The sequence below is a fragment of the Typopeltis vanoorti genome, chromosome 2 (assembly GCF_054136105.1).
Source record: "Typopeltis vanoorti isolate ZY-2024b chromosome 2, IOZ_Tvanoo_1.0, whole genome shotgun sequence".
NCBI lineage: Eukaryota > Metazoa > Arthropoda > Arachnida > Uropygi > Thelyphonidae > Typopeltis > Typopeltis vanoorti.
This window is the reverse complement of record NC_143550.1, coordinates 54,725,043-54,749,739: the sequence shown is the minus strand read 5'-3', so window position 1 is coordinate 54,749,739 and position 24,697 is coordinate 54,725,043. Positions and strand designations below refer to the sequence as shown.

The window sequence follows — 24,697 nt, the reverse complement described above, 5'->3', positions numbered from 1 at the left end:
CTTTTCACAAACATTTCAAATAAATTATTGATATGTTTATCAATAATTTATTTGAAATGTTAGTTTTCTGTGTTTAAGAACTGTAATCTTATTTAAATTATGTGCATCATCAAGCTCGTTTTGTATTGATAGTTTCTTGTTTATGTATAATGTTCTTCTCTTTAAGGCAGTGTTTCTCAAAGTGTGGTACGCGAACCCCCGGGGGTTCGTGGCAATTTTCGGCTATGCATCATTAACGCATGGAATAAAATTTAAGTTTGAGATCGTAAAACGTTCCTATTGTATCACTGAATAAGGTACAGAGACATCTGCAGGCTGTGTAATATGTTTCTCAACAAACAGTGCAATTAGAGACAACTGGGATAAAAACGGCACTAACTAATGAATCGCATGACCCCCTCCCACATAAAATGCTGTATAGTAGACAATCAAAACCATATGGTGCACCGGCAACACATGGTTTTGTTTGAGTGAACGTGTTAAAACTAAGAAATATATAGTGAATGTGTTTCAGATATTATATAAGGAATTCGGTTGAAGAGAATTAGCATTTCAACTGAACTGTCGGCTTGCCTTTGTCAATTAGTAGCGCGATCTTTTGTTAATACCGCACCAATCATATGAACGTCTTCATAGCTGCTTTATCTCTACTGGCCTACCATTGCTCTCTGTTTCGAGTTCTGCTTTCACTAGCCATTTGTTGAAGGACTGTTCGTTAAATACGGTAATTTTTTTTAGCTTTCGAATTCTTAAGTATGGATCACTGGTTAAAGACTGAATTTTTAAAATGTGCAAAAGAGAGGAACATAGTAGATACAAGCAGCTGTCAGCAACAAGAAAATGTTGATATTGTATCTGGATCAAGTGAAATTGAAAGGTGTGTGTATCGTCTGACATCTCTAAAGAACCAACTAGGAAGAAGATGAGAAACTTCGTAAGTACGAATTAAATTACTTGAAATGTGGATTTTCATGGACGGGAAATGAAGAGGAACCTATTCCATTATGTGTAATTTGCGGTGAAACTTTAAAAAATGAAAGCATGAAATCATGTAATTTAAATCGCCATTTTGAATCGAAACATAATGAATGCAAGGACAAACCTGTCAATTTTTTTCAAAATAAACTAAAAAATTTAAAAGAATCTCAAAAAATGATGTCTATCATGTCAGGAGGAAAACATGAAGGCTTTAGAAGCTTCATATCGTGTTTCGCTATTAATAGCAAAAAGTGGTGCAGCAGTTTCAATTGGTGAAACTTTGGTCAAGCCTGCAGCAAAAATAATAGCGGAAATTATGATTGGAGATAATGCAAAGATTTGCCTTTCAAATAGTACCGTTCATCGAAGAATCACTGAAATGGCTGAAAATATAAAACAAACATTGTTATCCGACATACGTAAGAGTCGTTATTATGCGTTGCAGGTAGATGAATCCACCGACATTGCAAATTATGCAAATCTTCTAGTGTTCGTTAGGTACGAAAAAAATCAAAAAATTCATGACGGCTTTTTATATTGCCAACCCTTTCCAGAACATACAACAGGAGAAGAAATATTCAACAGTATAAATACCTTTATGCATCAAAACAAGCTTGATTGGAAAAGTTGTGTTGGAATAAGCACGGATGGAGCGAAATCCATGGTCGGATCTAAAAAAAGGGCTTGTTTCAAGGATTCAAGCTGTTGCACCAAATGCAAAGTTGACACAGTGTTGTATATACAGGGAGGCTTTGGCTACACGTATGATGTCTACAGACTTAGGAAAAGTTCTTGATGAAGCTGTAAAAATCATAAATTATGTTAAAGGCCGTCCTCTGAACGCCAGACTTTTCTCTCAGCTTTGCAAAGAAATGGGAAGCAACTATACACAATGTTCGTTGGCTTTCTCGTGGAAAAGTCCTTACTCGTTTATTTGAACTTCGGAATGAATTACAAGTTTTTCTTGATGAAAAGTTTGAATTGAAAAGGCATTTACATAATTGGAAATGGCTCAGTCAATTAGCATACCTGGCAGATATATTTGCTGTATTAAATAGTCTTAATTTATCTTTACAAGGCAAGGAAATTTCTATATTTCATGTCCAAGATAAAGTGAACGCCACGTTGGCAAAAATGAAGTTATGGCAAAAGTGTGTTGGTAATGGAGAATTTGACGCGTTTCCATCGCTTCATGAATTGCTCGCAAGTTCAAATGAACAAATTGTTGACGATGTGAAAATTACTATCATGCAGCATTTAAAAAGCTTACAAATGAATCTAGAAAAGTATTTCCCTGAATTGGACATTAATATTGAGTGGATAAGATACCCTTTCAATAAAAACAAATTTATGCCAAAGGGTCTATCGTCAATAGAAGAAGAACAACTTTTAGAACTAGCTTCTGATGGTTTCCTAAAAAATAAATACAGCGAGAATACGTTATCATCATTTTGGCTACAAATACAGAATGAATTTCCTGAATTAATAGATAAAGCTCTAAGGTTCATTTTTCTATTTCCAAGTTCATATCTGTGCGAAGTTGAATTTTCGGCCCTTGTAGATATTAAGACGAAGAAGAGGAATCGCATTATAGATGTCGAACCGCATCTGAGATTGAAATTAACAACTATAGAGCCAAATTTTGCTGAAATTTTATCTCAGCATAAGCAATTTCACTCCTCTCATTGATGATAAATTATTTCAAGTAAGTAAAACTTTATGGTACCTTTATAAAGTTTGTTCTATTAAAAATAAATCATATTTTTTGTTTACATGAACATATAAATTCAAATAAAATAGATATTTAATTTTTTAATATTTTAAATTAATTTATTCGTTTTAATTAATTAATTTTTTAATTAATTAATTAATTAGGGGGTACTTGGTAATAATGAAAATTTAAGAAGGGGTCCGCGGATATCTGAAGTTTGAGAAACACTGCTTTAAGGTATTGTCGATACCTTAGTTATGTAAATATATGCGATTTTCACAACGCAACATGGAATATATTTTTCTTATCAGCTCTTATATCGAGAACTATCTGGTAAGAATGGAAGAAACATTTTCTGAGCCCATAGTGCAAATCGTAACACATCCCAGGCAAGGTAAACAGCGTGCCACTAAAATTTCAGTAAGGATTCCAGTACCGTATACCGAATGGACTGCGATCTAATGTGAAATTTTCGGTACTATTATTGGCAAAGCTGGATAGAGATTGTTACATGTATCACTGCACAACTGAAATGATGCCACGCTGTTGAATTACTCTCGACGTCTCTATTACGAGTGTTATTATTATTATTTTAATAAAAAAGGAAAATCATACTTAAATATATGAAGTTTTGTTTTTTACATGTCTATTTAAATCTTATTTTTGTAATTTTGTTGATGACAAATAATACGTATACTACTATACTTTTGGAAGCCTAAATGGCTTGAAAAAGTAAGTTCCTGTTTGATTTCTGGAGCACGATTTCCGGAGATTGAGCAAAAATAAATAAACACACAAAAATATATAAAATTAATAAAAATAAAAAATTTAACCCACCCACGGTACTAATATACTTTTTTATGCGACTCCCACTTTTTTTTTTTTTTTATGTAACTCACAAGGTGTACAATCTTTTGTAGGTAGTCACATAAAAATGTTTGAATTAGTTCTTATTTAAAATTTTAGAAATTTCCATGACTGTCAAATCAGACTTGTATAACTTGTTAATGACTCTTAGGAGATTACTGTTAGTAAATGAATTTTATTTTTCTTCTTGTATTTTTAATTTAGTTTACTTTCCATAAGGAAAAATAGTTTTTTTTTTTTTTTTTTTTTTTTTTTTTTTTATCACTGCAGTGGTATACGAAGGTATACCACTGCAGTGAAACTTCAAGGCACTTCGTCTACCTGTTTCTTTTCAAAAACTTAAGGTGAAATGTAGTTTAACCCACAACGACTTTAGGATTCCTTCTCTTATCGGAGGTCAAATATTCATCTAAGCAATATCTGTCAAGTCATTCACGTATCGTATCTTGTTTATGGCCTTTATCCTCTTTCTACTTTCTGGACACGTTCTTATGCAAGCGGCACCTGTTAGCTTCGTCTCGTTTGTCCGCTTTTAGATTGTGACATTATGAAGACTGTTTAGCGGGAATAATCGACTTTCGTGTTCTTTCTCTAAATATTTTGCTTCAAGATTGTATTATAAATTATTATTTGGTACTTGAGACCAGTAATATTTGGTTTTCCTTTAGCTTTATTTTCCTTGTCATAACCACCCTACTCCAGTGGCGTAGCTAAGAGCTTTAGCTTTTGTCGCCCGGGGCGGTCCCTGAGTTTGTCGCCCCTCTCAATACACCAAAAATACTACAAAAAGTCAAAACAACGTAGGGAAAGAAATTAAAACACTATGTTTGTTTATTTTAGTTGTAAGTATAGTTGTTGAAAACTAATTATTAATTAAGTAATAAAATTACTAAGTTAACATAAATAGAATAATCATCAAAAAATAAATGGGGCGGACTCCCCCTCCCCCCTAGCTACGCCACTGTCCTAATCTGACAGACGGATATTTTGACCCCTAACCTGTTCAAGGTCATAGCGCCTGCTTTCACTCACCTCTCCTTGTCTTGTATCATTACAACTTTGGCAATAAATATATATATAATAATAATAATATATAAGTGCCTCCATGGAGTCAAGACTCATCGCGGGAGACCCTGTATTAACACACTGGTGGCCATTATTCACACAGTACCTAGCATACTGGCCGAGTGGTTAGCGTATCCGCTCTCCAGTCAAAAGGTTGTGGGTTCGAATCCTACCGTGGGCATGGATGTTTGTCATTGTTTGTAGAAAAAATAGTGGTGGTGGTGGTCGGCGGTAGATGGCGTTGGTGTAGTTGTAGTCGGTGGATTTGGTGGTGGAGACAGTTGCAGAGTAGGTGCCCTCTCTCGTTGAGTCTTTGGACTCCCTGGAGGTGTCAAATAATAATAATAATAATATACCTCTCCTTAAACTTGTTCACAGATGAAGCACTTACAACCACCTCTGGCAACTCAGTTCTCCCATTCACCACTCTCCAAACAAAAATCTAGTTCTAACACCCTTGTTAATACACTTTTACACACAAAAAAAAAAAACTCATCAGTGTTAATCCTATAAAACCCCCATTAATAACTTATATGCTTCTCTATCCCCTCTCTCATGCCTATCAGTTTTTTTGGAGTCCAGAGACCTTCAATCTTTCCTCATAGGAAACATTCGACAGACCTGCAACAATCTCTGCCACTTTCCTCTGAATCCTCTCCAGTACTTCTTCATTACCAAGAATCCAGGTAACCAGATCTATGCATAGTAGTCCAGATGTGACCTTATTAATGCCTTATAAGTGGAACAGTAACTTCTCTATTTTCGTGCTTGTCAGTATTTTTTTCAACAACCATATAATTTGATGTGCTGTTTTGGCCACCTTTGCACATGTCCTCTAAACATAAGTTCCTTGTCCACATTCACCCCCAAGTTCCTTGCCTTGTCAACTTCTTGCAGTTCATTTCTATTAATATAGTACACAGAATGCGATCTCATCCTCCAGAGTGCATCACCTTACACGCCATGTTAAACTGACAGCCATTTACCTTTGTCCATATCGCCAGCATACTTAAGTCGTCTTGCAAGATATCTACATTGACTATCACCCTTTCCAATTTTGCAACATCAGCAAACAAGTGGATAATTCCTGTCAAATTATTTCCATGATCGAAGAAAGATGTTAAAAGTTTATTTTTCACTTGGTCAGACTATAATAAATTTAGTTTAATCCTTTATCCAAGTGTGTGCAAACAAAGTTTGCACCTGAAAGTATCTTCAGGACTGAGGTAAAGTGGTACAACACCGGGCGACTCCTTGCAAAGGTGGAGCAAGCTACCAACACTCCTATCTCGGTATCTCCTATAATGCAAAACACATATCCTTGCAGATATGTATAATGTTATGCATTAAGGGAAGGGTCACTACCCAGACTAGTTTCGACCTTTATTGAGGTCTCTTCAGTGGGAGCCATGATAACAATTAAGCAATGCATAACATTATATATATCTGCAAGGAGATGTGTTTTGCATTATAGGAGATACTGAGATAGGAGTGTTGGTAGCTTGCTCCACCTTTGCAAGGAGTCGCCCGGTGTTGTACCACTTTACCTCAGTCCTGAAGATACTTTCAGGTGCAAACTTTGTTTATACACACTTGGATAAAGGATTAAACTAAATTTATTATAGTCTGACCAAGTGAAAAATAAACTTTCACCATCTTTCTCTAAATCCAGAGTCTTCTTCTTCTTCTTCGCGTTATTCCCGCTTCCTATGCAGGGTCCGCGTGTTACTTAGATGCGACTACCTGTTAGTACTACTCCCAACCGACCCGTCGCCTGGTCTGCCGCTGGGGGGATATATTTTTGACTGTAGAGGTGTATGTTCACGGGGCCGGTTTGTCTGTTTGCGGGATGAAAAACGCCAGATAAACTGGCGGAAAAAACCCTACTGACCGCGCCCAAGACCGGCTAACTTGGCTATGCCTGAGGAAGATCCTCAAATTCCTCACGTCTACAACGGGAATCGGACCTGGGACACTCCTTCCCCAGGCATATGGTTGCGAAGCTCAAAGCCACTAGGCTAACCGCGCGGTATCTTTCTCTAAATCCAGAGTAATTTAATAAAAAGGTGGCACACTGTTTGGCAGCTCCTATAGGAGGAGATGACCTTGCTAATGCTTCTGCCTTGGTATCTCCACTTGTGCCTGGCTCCCACTGAAGAGACCTCAATAAAGGTCGAAACTAGTCTGGGTAGTGGCCCTTCCCTTAATGCATAACATTATACATATCCGCAAGGAGGTGTGTTTTGCATTATAGGAGATACAGAATAGGAGTGTTGGTAGCTTGCTCCACCTTTGCAAGGAGTCGCCCAGTGTTGTACCACTTTACCCCAGTCATGAAGATACTTTCAGGCACAAACTTTGTTTGCACACACTTGGATAAAGGATTAAACTAAATTTATTATATTTCCATGATCATTAATGTACAAATTAAAAAGCAGAGGACCAAGTATTGAGTCCTGAGGTATGCCACTAGTCACTTGCCTTCCCCTTGACTCAGCTGCTCCATAAATCAATCTCTGAGCCATCAGCCACGCTCTAATCCAAATTACCAGCTTTGGATCATTTCCCATTTGCTTCAATTTATGCAACAGAATTCCATGTGGAATCCTGTCAAATGCCTTTCTTCCATCAGCCACGCTCTAATCCAAATTACCGGCTTTGGATCATTTCCCATTTGCTTCAATTTATGCAACAAAATTCCATGTGGAATCCTGTCAAATGCCTTTGCAAAGTCCAGCAGTAAAGATTTCCTTACTGCTGGACCTTACTGATCACTGAGTAAGGATTTCCTTTATACAACTCCACTGAAGGCAAGACCTACCCTTCACAAAACCATGTTGTCTCTCTATAAAATATCATATTTCTCCACCCAGTCCTGAATTCTAAAAATTATAAATAATATAAATATTTTCCCCTCTTATAAATAAGAGGGTGGAAATAATAAAAATTAATTCTCCCTCTTTCCACACTCTTAGAACTTTACAGGGTGGACTGATATGCCAACTAATCCTATGGCAGTGTTAGCATTAATGTACTAAGCACCTCTATTTCTTCTATCTCTAAACTCTCATCAGTCAGTGACACATTTGACATTGCAATATCACAACCAAGGTGGTACACTTTTCCAAAATGATCAAGTAACTCAACTATTTGATTTGCTTCTGATAATGCCATAAAGTCATCCTTCTGTAGTTATTCCTCCTTTTACTTGTCACATAGCAAAAGAACTCCTTAGAATTTCTTTTGGATTCATCAGCAAGGCTCTTCTCATAATCTTCTCTCAAAGGAGTGGAAGGAAAGCAAGATTGTACTGTTCATAAATGAGGTGACAGAATTCAAGCATCAAATTATAGACCAATCTGTGTGTGTCAGATGTTGTGGTTAGAGTGTTGGAAAGGCTGGTGAGAATCAGGATCCAGAATTGGGTTGACAACTACGGTGTTATTTTTGATGGACAGCATGGATATGCTAAAGGAAGGTCATGTTTTAGTAATCTGCTTACTTATTACAATAAGGTGATAGCAGCATTGGATGTGGGAGATGGATGCACAGTAGTATACTTAGACTGAAAAGGCTTTTGATAGATTACTGCATGATAAGTTAATAGTTGGATATTAGGGTTGGATATTAGACTAGTGCATTGGATTAGAGATTGACTGTCTGATAGGTATCAACAAGTTGTGTATGTGGGAGCAGTATCTCAGAATAGGAACATCACTAGTAGTGTGCCTCAGGAGTCTGTTTTAGGGCCGTTGCTGTTTAACCTGTATGTTAATGATATTGAGGAAGATATACATTTGTTTGCAGATGAGGCAAAGTTGGGAAGAACTATGAAGAATAGAACGGATGTTGTGGCCTTATAAGAAGACATGAATAGACTGAGCAAATGGGCACGGGAGTGGGGATGTCAGTTGAATGTTTCAAAATGTAAGGTTTTAAAATTTGGAAAACAAAGGATGTAAAATTGTGGATATGTTGTTTGCAGGTGGAGGAAATAAGCGATCTCAGGGTGATGGTGGATAAGGATCTGAAATTTAGAGGAAATAGCCAAAATTGTGAAGACAACACAACAAATTCTGGCAGTGATGTGGAGGACACTGACTTGTAGAAGTAAGGAGATTCTAGTTCCATTGTATAAGGCTCTGATTAGGCCACAGATGAAAAGATGTTGGAGAGGGTCCAGAAGCAGTTGACCAAAATAGTTTCTGATCTCTGGAATACTAAATATAAGAACGGTTGAGATGATGCAATTTGCAGATTCTAGTGGACAGGAAGAAGAGGGGGCGATATGATAGAGACCTATGAGTTGGTATAGGGTTGTTATAGGATCAATGTTGAAGAGGTTTTTCATAAAATGGTGGAAGATTGGAGTAGAACAAGAGCTCATACCTGGAAGCTGTGCAAGGAATGGTGTAAGGAGTAAGAAGCAGGCTTTTTGCATGGAAAGTTGTGAATGATTGGAATGCATTGCCTGAGAGTTTGGTGTCTGCAAAGAATTTGAATGTCTTTAAGGCATGGTATGATGAGATGTGTGTATGACAAAAGGGACCTCCCAGATAAGTCTCTGACTCCATGGGTCTTAGGATAATAATAATAATAATAATAATTAACTTTGGCCTTCCTTACCATACAAATCGCTCTCCTTGCCTGTACCTTGTACTACCCATGGTTATGTTGATCACCTTTTTTCTTTATACTTTCTCCAGAATCATTTCTTTATCTTCAGCTCCTGCTTAATAATACTATTCATCCCTCTTACTCCTACTTGATTTCCTGACTCCAGGTATACAGTCTGATACTGCTTTCCTTAAACAACTTTTGACAATTTCCCACACAACATCAACATCTCTCCTCTTCAAATTCTCATGCCATAGCACTGCTTAAAGCTGACTTCTCAGCTTTTCATAATCACCAGCCTTGTAATTCCATATATAGGCTGGTGAGAATCAGGATCCAGAATTGAGTTGACAACTACGGTATTATTTGGCCTTAACCTGGGAGATTGTAAGTTCTTAACAGACAATTCGGAACTTACAATCTCCCAGGTTCAGGCCACATGAGCACTCCTTAAGTGGAGAGAGTGTGAATTAAATTGGTTATTGATATGATCTACAATGCGCTGACTAAATCCAATTCTCTCAATCCTCATGTCCCTTCCATTACATGCTGTCTCAGGTAATTATCTCATAACTGTATAAACCCCAGTTTCTTCCTTCCTTCCTTCCTTCCTTCTTTGAGTGGAAAGCAGTTTCCACTCCTTTGGCTTTACCTTAGTTCGTACTTCTTAGTTCTAAGTTTCCAATTATAGACTGGTCTGTATATCTGCAGTTGTGGTCAAAGCATTGGAGAAATTGGTTAGGAATAGAATTTAGGATTTGACTGATGAATATAGAATTCTCTATGATGGTCAGCATGGATTTGTGAAAGGCAGGTCTTGTTTTAGTAATCTGTTTACATTTTATGATAAGGCAACAAATTCATTGGATAAGGGAGAGAGATTCGTATACAGTGATTTTCTTGATCTTTGCAAAAGTATCTGATAGATTATCACGGGACAGATTGGTGTATAAGCAGCTGTAGAAGATAAGATTAGACAATGGATTGCTTAGATAGATTAAAGATTAGCTTTCTGAAAGATACTAGCAAGTTGTGTATGATGGAGCAGTATCTTAGAAAAGGAAGGTGACCAGTGGTGCACCTCAGGGTTTTGTTCCTTAGCTCCTACTGTTTAACTTATTTATTAGTGATATTTCATGTGGATTGACTGGGGGATCTTCAAATGCTTACTGATGATGCAAAGTTAGGTAGAATTATCAGGAGTTGTTGATGTTAATTCTCTACAGGAAGATTTGAATAGACTTTTCATTTGGACAGATGAGTGGGGTTGTAGTTTTAATATTTATAAATGCACAGTGTTAGAATTTAGGTACAGATATATATAAGTCTATGTTAATGTCTTGGTGGAGCTGTACTTCAGGAATTGGATGAGATTTGGGATCTTAGGGCGATACAGTTCCGAGAGCACATTGCAAGTGTTGGGAAGACTGCACGTTGTATTGCTGTTATGATAAAAAATGCATTGACATGTAGGGATAAGGAGGTGATGGTGTCTCCATATAAGGCATTGGTCTGACAACATATGGACTATTGTGCTCAAATTTGGTCGCTTGGTTTTTAGTTGTGATGTGAAACCCTAGACAATCCAAAGACGAATGACAAACAGTGACATTGGGACTTTGGAGTGTTGGTTATGCAGAGTGATTGAAGGAACATGGCTTACAGGATAGATAGGAGGAAAAGAGTTGATATGATAGAGATCTTCAAGTTAGTTAAAGGATTCTACCAGATTAATACAGAAGGAATTACAAAATGTTAAGATAGGAAGAACAAGAGGCCATCCCTGGAAATTGAATAAAGATGTGGTGAAGAAGGATGTGAGGAGTAGATTTTTTTATGTGGAGAGTTGTTGGTGTGTGGAATGCATTGTCAGAGTGCATTGTGAATACAGGGAGAGTAAATGGCTTAAAAGATCCTTATGATAGACATGTTGCCGGTTGGGCGGGCCTCCCACGATGAGTCTACTGTTTCCATGGAGGATTAGAATACGTGTGTAGAGGCTTAAGTGCTGTGAGGACATCATGTTGGAGGCTTAATGGATTTTTTACAACACTCAAAAAGAATTAAAATAGAATTTAATACTTCCTATATTTCGTCCTAGTTACTAGGACATCTACGGGGATTACAAAAACAATTAATGTAACATATACACAAATAACAAACAATACTAAGCCCAACCACGTGGGTGACACTAAAGTCCTATTTAGGTAGAGCGCCCTCTAAGGGCAGTAGTAGGTGGCCTGGAATGTAAGGTGGGAACTCTGGTGATGAGTGTTTCCCAAATCTTCGGAAGCTTAATGCAACCATATTTATTGAGATTTGGTTGGTTTTTGAGAGCTGCTGCTGCTTCTAAGAAAAGTCTCTCTTTCTTGAATTTGCTGTGGTGGAGCATGGTGGTTTTCTTCCATGATACCCTGTGGGTGGTGTCCAAAACATGGTCAGCCAAGCCTGAATGGCCATAGTTGTGTTTGAAGATATAAGACTTGTGTTCCTGTAGACGGATGGATGCTGATCTGCCTGTCTGTCCAAAGTACGCCAGCTTACAGGAACAATTTCTTGGTTATGTTATCTTTGTTCCTGTAAGCTGGCGTACTTTGGACAGACAGGCAGATCAGCATCCATCCGTCTAGAGGAACACAAGTCTTATATCCTCAAACACAACTATGGCCATTCAGGCTTGGCTGACCATGTTTTGGACACCACCCACAGGGTATCATGGAAGAAAACCACCATGCTCCACCACAGCAAATTCAAGAAAGAGAGACTTTTCTTAGAAGCAGCAGCAGCTCTCAAAAACCAACCAAATCTCAATAAATATGGTTGCATTAAGCTTCCGAAGATTTGGGAAACACTCATCACTAGAGTTCCCACCTTATATTCCAGGCCACCTACTACTGCCCTTAGAGGGTGCTCTACCTAGATAGGACTTTAGTGTCACCCATGTGGTTGGGTTTAGTATTGTTTGTTATTTGTGTATATGTTACATTAATTGTTTTTGTAATCCCTGTAGATGTCCTAGTGACTAGGACGAAATATAGGAAGTATTAAATTCTATTTTAATTCTTTTTGAGTGTTGTAAAAAATCCATTAAGCCTCCAACATGATGTTTCCATGGAGGTTAACAAAATAATAATAAGAACAATAATATATACTTTATACTTCTGAAGACAGCCTCAACATGAGAGCTGATACAATGATTGCGATCCTTTATTTTAGTTAATAACTTTTTATTCTCTAGATGATATTTTAATGTGTAAATCTTTTACAATGAATTTTTATGCTAAGATGATATTTCTTAGTTATGCCATTTTTTATTTAATTGTAATCTCAGTTTGGTTTCTGGTTTTCTGGCTCTTATTTTTGAGCCAGTAATATAAGATAAATGCATTTTCTACTATCATGCCACTTCAAGTTATATATTTATTTTATTTTTGAGCATTTGCAAAGTTTAGGGTCTTGAAATTTGCCATTCAGTTTTGGAATGCAGAGTATACGGTTAATGGGGAAAGTTTGAAGGAGGCAGAAGGGATGAGAGATTTGGTAGTAATGGTGGACAGAGGAGTAGATTTTTTATGTGAAGAGTTGTTGGTGTGTGGAATGCATTGTCAGAGTGCATTGTGAATAGGACATTGTGAATTACTATCCCACAGACCCCCTTTGAATTACTTGCGGACCCCCAGGGGTCTGCGAGTAATTCAAAGGGGGTGTGCGGGATAGTTTATTTTCATTAAACTTTATCTTATCATGTTGCTCACACCTGTTGTTCACACCCGGCCTAATTGATATGTTCATATTCTTCCGAATAGCTCCATTTATAACAGTATTGCATTGTCATAAATGATACATTTAGTATTGTAAAATTGTAATTTATTACTTCAACATTATGATACATAAAATATAAAAAATTTCGATTTTGGATTTTATGGAGGCCGGAGTGAATTAATATTTGCTACAGGGGGTCCGCGACATCAAAAAGGTTGGGAAACACTGGTATAAGGTTTGATTAGACCACTTATGGTCTAGTTTGCCCAGATTTGTTTGCCTGGTTTTCAGTGGAATGAGAATATATATTCAAGAAGGTCCAGAGAAGTTCACTAAGTTGATTTCAAGTGTATGGAATAGGATATGAGGACAGATTGATGGAAGGCAACTTGCAGAGCCTTGCGAATAGAAGAAGGAGAGGGGATATGATTGAGACACCATCTAATTTGATATAGGGCTGTTACCAGATTAATGTGGAGGAGATTTTTCATGGAGTAGAGGAAGACAAGGCTGGAACAAGAGGCCACCGCCATCCCTTCAGGCTGTATAAGGAGAGTACGAGCAGGAGCTCATACTCTCCTTATAGCACCAATCTTCATGCAAAGGAGCAGGTACTTTGCATGAAGATTGGTGAGTGGAATGCCTTGCTTGAAAGTGCAGTGAGTGCAGAAATTGTGGTTGGGTTTAAGGCATGGTTAGATCATCTCTTTGCATGAAAGTGTGGATATCCCATATGAGTCACTTGACTTCACAGAGCTCTGATGTTAATAATAATAATAAATAACCTATGATGAGGTTTGTTTGGCATGTTTGCTATGGCATGAGTGAGAGAGAGAGAGAGAGAGAGAGAGAGCTAAATGGAGCTGGTGTGCATTACAAAGTGAGGAATAAATGTAAAAAGTGTAAAGTAAATCATGTAAAACAAGGAACAGATATTTATTTTAAATATTGTATATATGTTTTACAAAATAAAATATATACCTGATAATCATAGTATATTGTATTTTTCCATACTTTGAAAACTTACATTTTGAATCTGAACTGTTGTTATTTCATAATGGCATTTATAATTCAAGTATATATTATTTAAAATTTTGCTATTTTCAGAGTAGTCATGGTCGACCAGATGAAATTGTTGCTGCTGAAACATTAGCAAATCATCTTAGGTGTAACAGCAGCTTTGTTCATGACCTCTTCCAGGGACAATTTCGTTCCTCCTTGAATTGTCCTGCATGTGGTCGCAGTAGCAATACTTTTGATCCATATCTCTGTGTGTCTCTTCCTGTTCCTCATTCTCAAACCCGTCCAGTGTTTATCAAAATGGTGCAGCTTAATTCACCATCAAAAATGGTATGTTGCTTTTAAAATCCTACATTAGTATTAGATATTTGGAAATTAAATGCAGTTTTATGTTTAGTATTCAGATCTCATTATTATTATTATTAAAAAATTATGTGACACTTCCAAGTAGTCCATAGACTTATCAAAGAAAGGCACTCTGTTCCGCATAACCACTGCCTACACTTCTTCTTCAAAAAAAAACATATACAAAATTCCTTCTTCTGCCCACTAATAGTAATTTTGTGTGCTGGCTGATTTGCATGTATGGGATGAAAAAAGCTCTACTACCCTTCTATTCTTAAATGACTATCTCTCACTGATCTCAAATCCTATCCATAGTTTAGATTATACTAGACTCTTTATGGAAGTTTTTTTACTTGGCTATGCTACTAGTTATGTATTGGGTTCTATCCTTTATCCAAGTGAGTGTTAGCAAACAAAGTTTGCACCTGAAGTACTTTCAGGACTGGGACAACTCGTGGTAAAGGTGGTATAAGTTCTCATCACTTGCCTTAGTATCTCCTATAATGCAAAGCACATCTCCTTGCAGACATGTGTAATGCTATGCATTAAGGTAAGGGCCACTAGGTCTGGTGCTATCGCCCATAGTGCTTTGCATTGTGGGAGATACTAAGGCAAGTGATGAGAACTTATACCACCTTTACCACGAGTTGCCCCAGTCCTGAAAGTACTTCAGGTGCAAACTTTGTTTGCTAACACTTGGATAAAGGATAAAACCCAATATATAACTAGTATACTAGACTTTATTTTTATTTCTCTTCTTACTTTGAAAAACCCTTGTGGAGTGATACTTCATCATTTGAAGCTTCAAGGCCTTCCATACTCAGCCTTAAATCCTAACCTCCTTGCTGTTTATCAGGGAGAGATAACTTAGTGACCCTCAGTGTTATAAAATAGGCCTGTCTTATTTCTCAAAAGAATTATCTCATTTCCTTTTACTTTTGAGAATACCCAGATCTGAAACAGGATCAGATTTCTCTTCTTGGACTGACTATCACCTCTAGCCTTTCCTGGTATAAACTTATCTTGGCCATGGTTTCTTCAATCTTCAAAAAAAGGTTAGGGGTACTCTTTTACTCAAGACATTACTTTTGCCTGCAAAACTGTTGACATATAATAGGTTTTAATACTAGAAGGATAGAGCAGTTTCGAGGTTTAGAGGTGCAAGAGGAGAGTATGTTTCACTGAATACTCTGGATGTCAGTGAAACTGTGGGACTGAATGGAATTTTGCCACATGTTTTGAGAGAATGTGCTAAAGAACTAATAGCTCTGTTGACCTGGCTTTTTAATGAAATTCTTGCTATGGAAAAGGTACCAAGGAATGGAAGGAAGATAAGATAGTGCCATTGCATAAGGGTGGTAGCAGACTGGAAGCGTCTAACTATGGACCAGTTTGTGTTTCATTCAGTAGTTGTTAAGATCTTGGAGAAATTATGGAGCATATACAGCATTGGGAAGATGAGGGTAATGTTATCTGCAAGAGTCATATGAATTTGTTAAGGGGCACTCTTGCTTTAGTAATCTGATTGCATTTTATAATAAAGTAACAAGAGCAGTTGATGAGGGAAAGGCATATTCTGTCATTTTTTTTTGGATTTTGCAAGGGCATTTGATAGGGTGCCACATGATAAGCTGACATTTAAGTTGCAGCACATAGGTTTAGATGTCGGGTTAGTCAACTGGATTTGGGATTGGCTATCTGATGGATATCTTTTCTAAATCACTTAGGGAATTGAAACAACGTAGATCCGAATATAAATTAAATTATACTTTAATAGATATTTCCGATATTTCGGCAATGTCACATTGCCATTTTCTAAAGGAACTTACAAAAAGGCAGGTGCACACAGGCACTAACAATACAGTAACTGAGAATGAAGATATGAAGCTATCGTTCTCCTAGAAGTCCTGATGGTGCCCTCTGGCGGGCTAAGTAGGCGTTCTTGGCTGTTGGGCTGAAGGTCTGCTGATGTATGCCTCCCAAATTTGGGGCAGTCGCATACAACCAAATTTGTTGAGGTTTGGAGAGTTTCTTAGGGCAGAGGCTGATTCCATAAATAATCTTTCGAATTTATATTTGCTCCAGTGTATTATTGTTGCTTTCTTCCACCGTATTCTGTGGCGAGTATCCAGAGCATGGTCTGCAAGACCAGAATGGCTACACTTGTAAAACCGGATGTAGTCCTTGTGTTCAGAAATTCTGATATTCGCTGTCCTGCCTGTTTGGCCAAAGTACGACAGTTTACAACTGCAAGGGACCTGGTATACACCAGGTAGGTCTAGGGAAAGTGGTTGGTCTTTGGTAGAGCGGATAAGGGATGCCAATTTTCTGTAAGGCATGTAACAGGAGGTGAGGTCATTTTTTTTTTTTTTTTTTTTTTTTTTTGATGGATATCAGAGAGTTGTGTATAGTGGGGCAATATAAAGGAGGTAAAAGGTTAAAAGTGAGATTCCCATAGGGTTAAGTACTGGGATCTATATTGTTTAACCTTTATATCAATGCCATTATCAGTGGATTGCAGGAGGATATTCAATTGTTTGCTGATGATGTGAATTAGGAGAGGTTATTAGTAATAGTGCAGATGTGGCAGCCCTGCAAGAGGATTTGAATAAACTGGACAGATGTGCAAATGAATGGGGGTTCAGTTTAATGCAACAAAATGTAATCTTGAAGTTGATACATCAATGGGAGGCCATGTTGAAGAGCTGTACTGGAGGAAGTAGGGGGGGACAAGAGATCTTGGGGGGGGGTAATGATTGGTAGAAACCTGAAATTCAGGGAACATATTGCAAAGGTAGTGAAGGTAACCCAGAGGATTGTTGCAATACTGAGAAGGACGCTGACCTGAAGAGATAAGAGTTGTCATTTCATTGTATAAAGCTCTGATCAGATCACACTTGGACTATTGTTCTTAATTTATCCATTTGAAGGGGATAAATTAACTGTGGAAAGGGTACAGAGGCAGATAACAAAGATGGTTTCAGGACTGTGCAATGTTAGTTATGAGGATTGACTTGTGGACTGCAGGGTTTGGTAGATATAAGGAGAGGTGGTATGATTGAGGCTTTTAAACTTCTGAGGAGTAGTTACAGGGTTGACACTGGAGAATTCTTTTGCTTGGCGGAACAGGGGTAAGGAGCAAGGACAAGGGGCCATTCCTGGAAGTTACGAAAGGAAGCTGTGAGCAAGAGAGTGAGGAGTGGTTTCTTTGCATAAAGGGTGGTTGAACCTTGGAATGCATTGTCTGATAGCGTGGTAAGAGCACAAATGGTCAACGAGTTCAAGGAGTGGTATGATAGACTTTGTGTTTTCTAGGAAGGATCTACCACAATGAGGCTTTTGACTCCATGGAGGCCTGAATAATAATAATAATAATAATAATATAATGATATCTACAAATTATGTATATCTTTGGAATACTGCTCACACATTTGAAGTGGTGCACCAAAAACACTCTAAGAATGCTTGATGGTGTTCAGAAGAGGGTAATCCAGTTAGTTGATGGCCCATCTCTCTCTCTCTCTTGCACGTGCGCAATCACGTACACACACACAGATTTACTTCAGACACTCAATCAGAGACATTTTATTTCTGCCTTATGTTTATATTTATTTTATAGGTATTTCCATAGTTGGTGTTCTTCTGCACTGGCTCCATCATTACTCCATTTTTTCCCAAGACTAAGAAATGAGCAGCTGTTTGCTAGTATTCATTTGCTATCCAGCATAAAGCCTACCAAACCATTGTCTGTTCCTCTTCCTTTTCTCTTTCCCAATGGCTACAGCCTTCATTTATTATGAAACATGTCACTAGATTTCTTTTTTTCTCCTTAACTTCTTGCTAACACCCATAGCACTGATGTGCTATAGGTTTTCAACTTTTCATGTGCGAGTTTGATTAAAAAAAGAGAATCAGATAAAATTTTGAAAGATAATCTGTAATCAGAATGAGTGATACCAAAAGATGCAACATTTGATAGATCATCTTATGTAATTCATTTTGATTTTTAGAATCTTTAAGAATATTTTTATATATGTATATATCTATTTTTGAAAATTTTTTAGAAGTTTTGTATGTCCTATTTATAATGCATTGAGAATAACATTTATTTACTTATTTATTATTTAGCTTAAACTAGGGGTTAATATAAATGCCCAGGGTACTGTAAAAGAGCTTAGGGAAAGGTTAAGCACGGACTATCATATTCCCGAGAAACAGGTAAATAGAAAGATTCTTCTTCTTCTTCATCTTATTATTATTATTATTATCAAGTGGCTAAAAATATTTGGAATTTTAACTTTTATTTTAATACTTTATAATATTACAACAATTGAAAATGTTCAACAGATTATGAGCTTGGTTGGCTGAGTGGTTAGCATATCCGCTCTCCAGCCAAAAGCCTGCAGGTTTGAATCCCACCATGGGCATGGATGTTTGTGATCGTCTGTGAAAATGCTAGTGGTGGCGGTCGGTGGTAGATGGCGTTGGTGTAGATGATGCAGCTAGTTGTGGTTGGTGGAGTTGGTAGAGATGGAGAGTTGTAGAGTAGGTGCCCTTCCTCAATGAGTCTTTGGACTCCCTGGAGGTGTTATGTAATAATAATAATAATAATAATAATAATAATTATTATTATTATTATTAACACCAGACCTCCATGAAGTCTAAAGACTCATCATGGGAGGCAGACACCATTACACACAAAGCCCATCAAACCATGTTTTAAACTCATTCAATGTATTTGCATTCATCACAATGTCAGGTATTTCAACAACTCGCCATGAAAAGAACCTATTCCTTATGCCGATGCTCATACTCTACTTATACAACTTTCAGGTATGTACCCTTGTTCTAATAGTATTATATATATACAGGCAGCCCTCGGTTTACGACTTTTCAATTTACACCAATTCACAATAACACCAGTTGCCTGTGCGTGCTTTCTTACTGTAGTGTGGTTGACTGAAAAACGACACTAGCAGGCACGCTAGTGTTTGAGTTTTTCCCGAGCTACTACGACGTATATGTATCAAACCTAGTTTTAATGTTGAATCTACCTAATTGTTCTATTTAATTTTTTTTACGTACATATGTATTTAAATTAATAAAGTACATAATTATATACCATGTCTGATAATAGAAGTGCAGAAAAATTAGCAGAACTTGGTGTTAAGAAGGTGCGGAAATCAATCACACTTGAAAAGAAGATGGAGGTGATTTAAAGAATGGAAGATGGGCAGACATGTGCTAATGTCTGTAGAAGTATGAACCTTACCTCCATCGACTGTTACTACAATTATGAAAAATGCAGATAGAATAAAACAGTCTGCGCAACAATCTATGGCAGCATTAAATGCAAAACATGTACAGTATAGCAGAGGTAAACTGCATGAAAAAATGGAAAAATTATTATCATTATGGGTGGATCACTCGAATCAGAAAAACATTCCTCTGATGCATAATAAAATTAGTTTAATCCTTTATCCAAGTGTGAGCAAACAAAGTTTGCACCTGAAAGTATCTTCAGGACTGGGGTAAGGTAGTACAACACCAGGGCGCTCCTTGCAAAGGTGGAGCAAGCTACCAACACTCCTATCTCAGTATCTCCCATAATGCAAAACACATCTCCTTGCAGACATGTCTAATGTTATGCATTAAGGGAAGGGCCACTACCCAGACTAGTTTCGACCTTTATTGAGGTCTCTTTTTATTGAGGTCTAAAAAGATGGCACACCAATTGGCAACTCCTATAGGTAGAGATGACCTTGCTAATGCTTCTGAGTGGTATCTCCACTTGGGCCTGGCTCCCACTGAAGAGACCTCAATAAAGGTCAAAACTATCTGGGTAGTGGCCCTTCCCTTAATGCATAACATTAGACATATCCTCAAGATGTGTTTTGCATTATGGGAGATACTGAGATAGGAGTGTTGGTAGCTTGCTCCACCTTTGCAAGGAGCGGCCTGGTGTTGTACTACCTTACCCCAGTCCTGAAGATATTTTCAGGCGCAAACTTTGTTTGCTCACACTTGGATAAAGGATTAAACTAAATTTATTATATTCTAACCAAGTGAAAAATAAACTTTCAACATATTCCTCTGACGCAGGCTGTTATAACTGAGAAAGCAAAAACAATTTCTGAGGATCTTAAAAAGACAGATGGAGGTGAAGAAACATTTTTAGGAAGCAAAGGTTGGTTCATGAGATTTAAGTGCAGATGTTGCAGCAGTGGCTGCTTTTCCTAAAGAATTTCAAGACTGTGTAGAACAAGGAAGTTATCCTCCTGATCTCATTTTTAATCTTGATAAGACTGGACTCTACTGGAAAAAATTGCCATCACGCACCTTCATTTCTTGGGAAGAACATTCCGCTCCAGGTTTTAAAGCTGCAAAAGATAGTTATGCTTTAATTGGGTGCAAATGTCTCTGGAACTTTGAAGCTTAAACCAATGTTGGTGTACCACTCACAGACACCATGCACCTTCAAGGGTCTAAAAGCCATGCTGCCAGTCTATTGGAAATGGAACAAGAAAACTTGGGTTACACAAGACGTTTTTATAGATTGGTACACAAATTATTTTTGTCCTACCATGCTTCGCTTCTGTAAAGAAAATGATTTGCCAGCCAAGGCATTGCTTCTCTTGGATAATGCCCCTGGACATTCTCAAAACCTTGCTGAAGTAAAAAGACCATTGGATGTCAAGGTTGTTTACATGTCCTCAAACACAACATTGCTTTTGCAACCGATGGATCAGGGGATTATATCAATCTTCAAAGCCTATTACCTCCGTATAACATTTATGGAAATGGTAAAAGTCATGGACACTTCAGGAAAAACTATTAAAGACTATTGGTGGTCATTCAATATTTTGAAGGTTATTAACAACATCGAGACAGCTTGGAACGATGTGTCAGCAAAGTGTTTAAAAGGAGCATGGCAAAAACTTCTTCCAGCATTTATGCATGACTTCGAGGAATTAGAGCAAGAGGAGAATGTTATTGAAGATGTTACCAAGCTTGCGCGAGAGGTGGGATTGTACGATATTACAGCTGAAGATGTGACAGAAGTCTTAGAGAGCCATGATAAACCACTTTCCAATGAAGACTTAAAAGAATTAGCTGAACAATTAAGTCAACATCCAAAGGAGGAGAAAGAAAATGAAGAAGGTCCTCTGAGAGATATGAAAACGGCCGATTTACAGCGTATCCTTGCAAGCATAGAGACATTGACTGAAGAACTCTGTGAAATGGACCACGATTGGGAACGGAGTGCGAACGTAAAAAGGAATGTAATCGCATCTATTCGACCTTACACTGAACTCCTTTAAAGAATGAAAAAGAAAATCTAGGCAGTTAACACTGGATACTTTTTTTTTAAAAAAATGCAGGTAATCCGAAACCAGAAACTTCAACATAGAAATATGTAATATCTTTTTGAAGTTTCATATTTTTTGTATATAATTTTGTTTTGTTTTCATTATTAATAATTTTATTTTAACAAATATATATGTATGTATTATCAAAGCTTTTAATATAATCATGTTACACATACTTCATGTGCATATTTTTTGACTGCACTGAAAATAACTTGATACCTCCCATTAATATTGGGTTCATTTTACGGCAATTCAGTTTACGCCCATTTTTTCAGGAATGGAACTGCAGCATAAACCGAGGGCTGCCTGTATATTCTATAGTCTGATCCATTTCTTTGCAAGTGATTTGATTCCTCTATACCAAGCACAATTCCTTAGAAACAAACAAATAAATACCCATTCTCGATTTCTTTAGCATTAGTGAATTCTACTATGTGTGTTAGGGAGAACGCTACATCTCAAGACTCCAGACTTGTATTATCTTGTTGAAAGAACATCTGCTTTTGATTGACAGTTGCCAAGTAGCACTCACTGTTATTAAGAACAGAGATAGCATTAAAAGTGCACCTTTCACAAACCAGTTAAAAGTGGACTGGGCCCTCAAAATTGTAATAAATGCATATCAGACCTGACTACTGTTGGATGTGCTAATATCTAGATTGATCTCTTGAGTTTGTGTTATGATTATTGAAGTAGCTCCATTTTTTATTGAAGGTAACAGTTTGTTTCTTGTGATAAAAAGAGAAAAATTTTCCACAAACATCGATATTGTTATTATTATTATCCTTTTTCACATTAACCATGTCTCAGGCATTACATTCCATTGAACTACTACTCTCCTAGCAAAAAAACCTTCTCGCCACCTTACTTGCATCCTCCTTATTCCTCTTTCAGGATCCTGCTCCTGTTTCTTTCCATTCTATGAAAAATCTCTTCTGTATTAAACTATTACAAACCCCTTACCAACTTATATGTCTCAATCATATTGTCCCTTCTTTTATCCACCATGCTCTGCAGATGGCATGCTTTCAATCTCTCCTCATACCCAACATTCCATAGATCTGACACTACTTTAGTGTCAGATCTATGGAATGTTGGGTATGAGGAAAGATTGAAATGTTGGAATGTTGGTTATGAGGAGAGAGATCCTATAAGAACACTTTTATCAAAATTTTTGATTGCCTCAAAAATCATTGGACAAAATTTTTGCATAGTAGTTCAAAGTTAGTGTGCTATGATCTAGGCTCAGTATTAACATTTTTTATTTTTGCATGTGTTTTCTCCTCATCTTTGCTGTAATCTGTTGTCCTCAGGATTCTCATAATGTGTGGTCCTTAAATTTGAGGCCCTTATCCACCATTACATTCAGGTTTCTTACTTCCCCACTTCTTTCAATATTCTTTCATTAACTGTTCAGTGTTGTCTTCCATATGTAAAAAAACTTTACACTTTGCAACATTGAATTAGCATGCATTCTTACTCAGATGTCTATACAAATCCTCCTGGAGATCCATAGCTGTTGTGCTCCTCAGAGAACACGATAGCCTAAACCAGACCTTGTAGCATGCTACATGACTTTTCGTCTTGGAATACTCCTCCTCCTCCTTTGCAGATAATAGATGAAGTTTGACTCACTAATCTATTATCCAATACCAATTTTAAAATAGGTTATTCATAACCTATTTTTCTCCACTTTTCTTTATTCTATCTTTTTGCACTTTTTTTTCACTAAACATCTAAATTCCTCACTGACAAACTCTAAAAAAATCATTGATTGTTTCAACTAAGGAGATATGTGGTGAAGTTGTCTGTGAGGATAGAAAAATAAGAACACATGGCTGACATAAGATGTTAAAGAAGCAGTCCTCAACAAGAAAAAAGCATACCAAAAGTTTCTAGCAAGTAAGTTGGCAGATGCCCTAAAAAGAATACAGAAAAAAATGTAAGAGAGTTAAGCTATTTGTAAAAGTAGCTACAAAAGTCGTGGGACGACTTTAGTAATAATATAGAAAATAAATATCAGGAAGGTGGTAAAATGTTCTGGAGGTTATTGAAAATACTTAGAAATGGTGGAAACAGTAATGATAAAGGAATCAAAGATGATAAAGGCAATATGAAAACTGAAGATAATGATATCCTAGATATCTAGAGTAATTACTTTGAAAGGCTGTTAAATAAAACAATCAGTGACAGAACAGCAGTAAAAAATTTTCAAATAGAATGTAATCAGGAGTATATATCAACATCTGAGGTAGAAAACACCATCAACAACTTGAAGCACGGAAAGACAGCTGGAGTAGATGATGATATTTGACCAGAAATGCTTAAATTTTGGGGTATAATAGTTTTCCAGTGGCTAGATTGCATACTTCAGAGGGCCTGGTCAGAAGGTCAAATTCCCAATAATTGAAGTAGAGCTCTCCTAGTTCCCATCTATTTTTTTTTTTTTTTTTTTTTTTTTAAAGGAATAAAGCTGAACGCGAGCATTACAGAGGAATTTCTCTATTAAGTGTTCTAGGTAAGATTCATGCAAGCATACTTGAAAAGAGGTTGAGAAAAAATTCTAGTAGAGAAACTTGCAGAAGAACAAGCTGGATTCAAGTCAAATAGAGGTTGTTAAGATAAAATTTTCACTTTACAACACATAGTTGAGAAATCATGGGAATATGACAAAGATCTGTACTTAAGTTCTGCAGAGATGTAGAAAAGTCATATAACAAGATGCCCAGAGAAAAGTTTTCAAAACACTACAATTATATGGGATAAATGGTACATTATACAGAGCAGTACATAGTCTATATTTGAGTTTTAAGTCAGCGGTTAGAATTGTTGGAAATATAATAAGATGGTTTGATGTAAAAATTGGGTGTAAGGCAAGGATGCACATTATATCCACTCTTTCATCATCTGTGTGGATTTTGTTATGAAAGAAAGTGGTATTAAACTTGATATTAGAATTTGT

At 37.0% G+C, this 24,697-nt stretch overlaps 1 protein-coding gene across 1 annotated transcript in view; it reads left to right on the top strand.

Annotated features, from left to right (window-relative positions):
* Positions 1 to 24,697, top strand: part of LOC150109022 (ubiquitin carboxyl-terminal hydrolase 31-like) — a 240,241-nt gene that overhangs the window by 142,351 nt on the left and 73,193 nt on the right. Inside the window, exons 3-4 of the mRNA XM_090401494.1 lie at positions 14,108 to 14,350; positions 18,494 to 18,583. Of these exons, the coding sequence (XP_090257620.1) occupies positions 14,108 to 14,350; positions 18,494 to 18,583 (333 nt within the window). The remainder of the gene's footprint in view (positions 1 to 14,107; positions 14,351 to 18,493; positions 18,584 to 24,697) is intronic.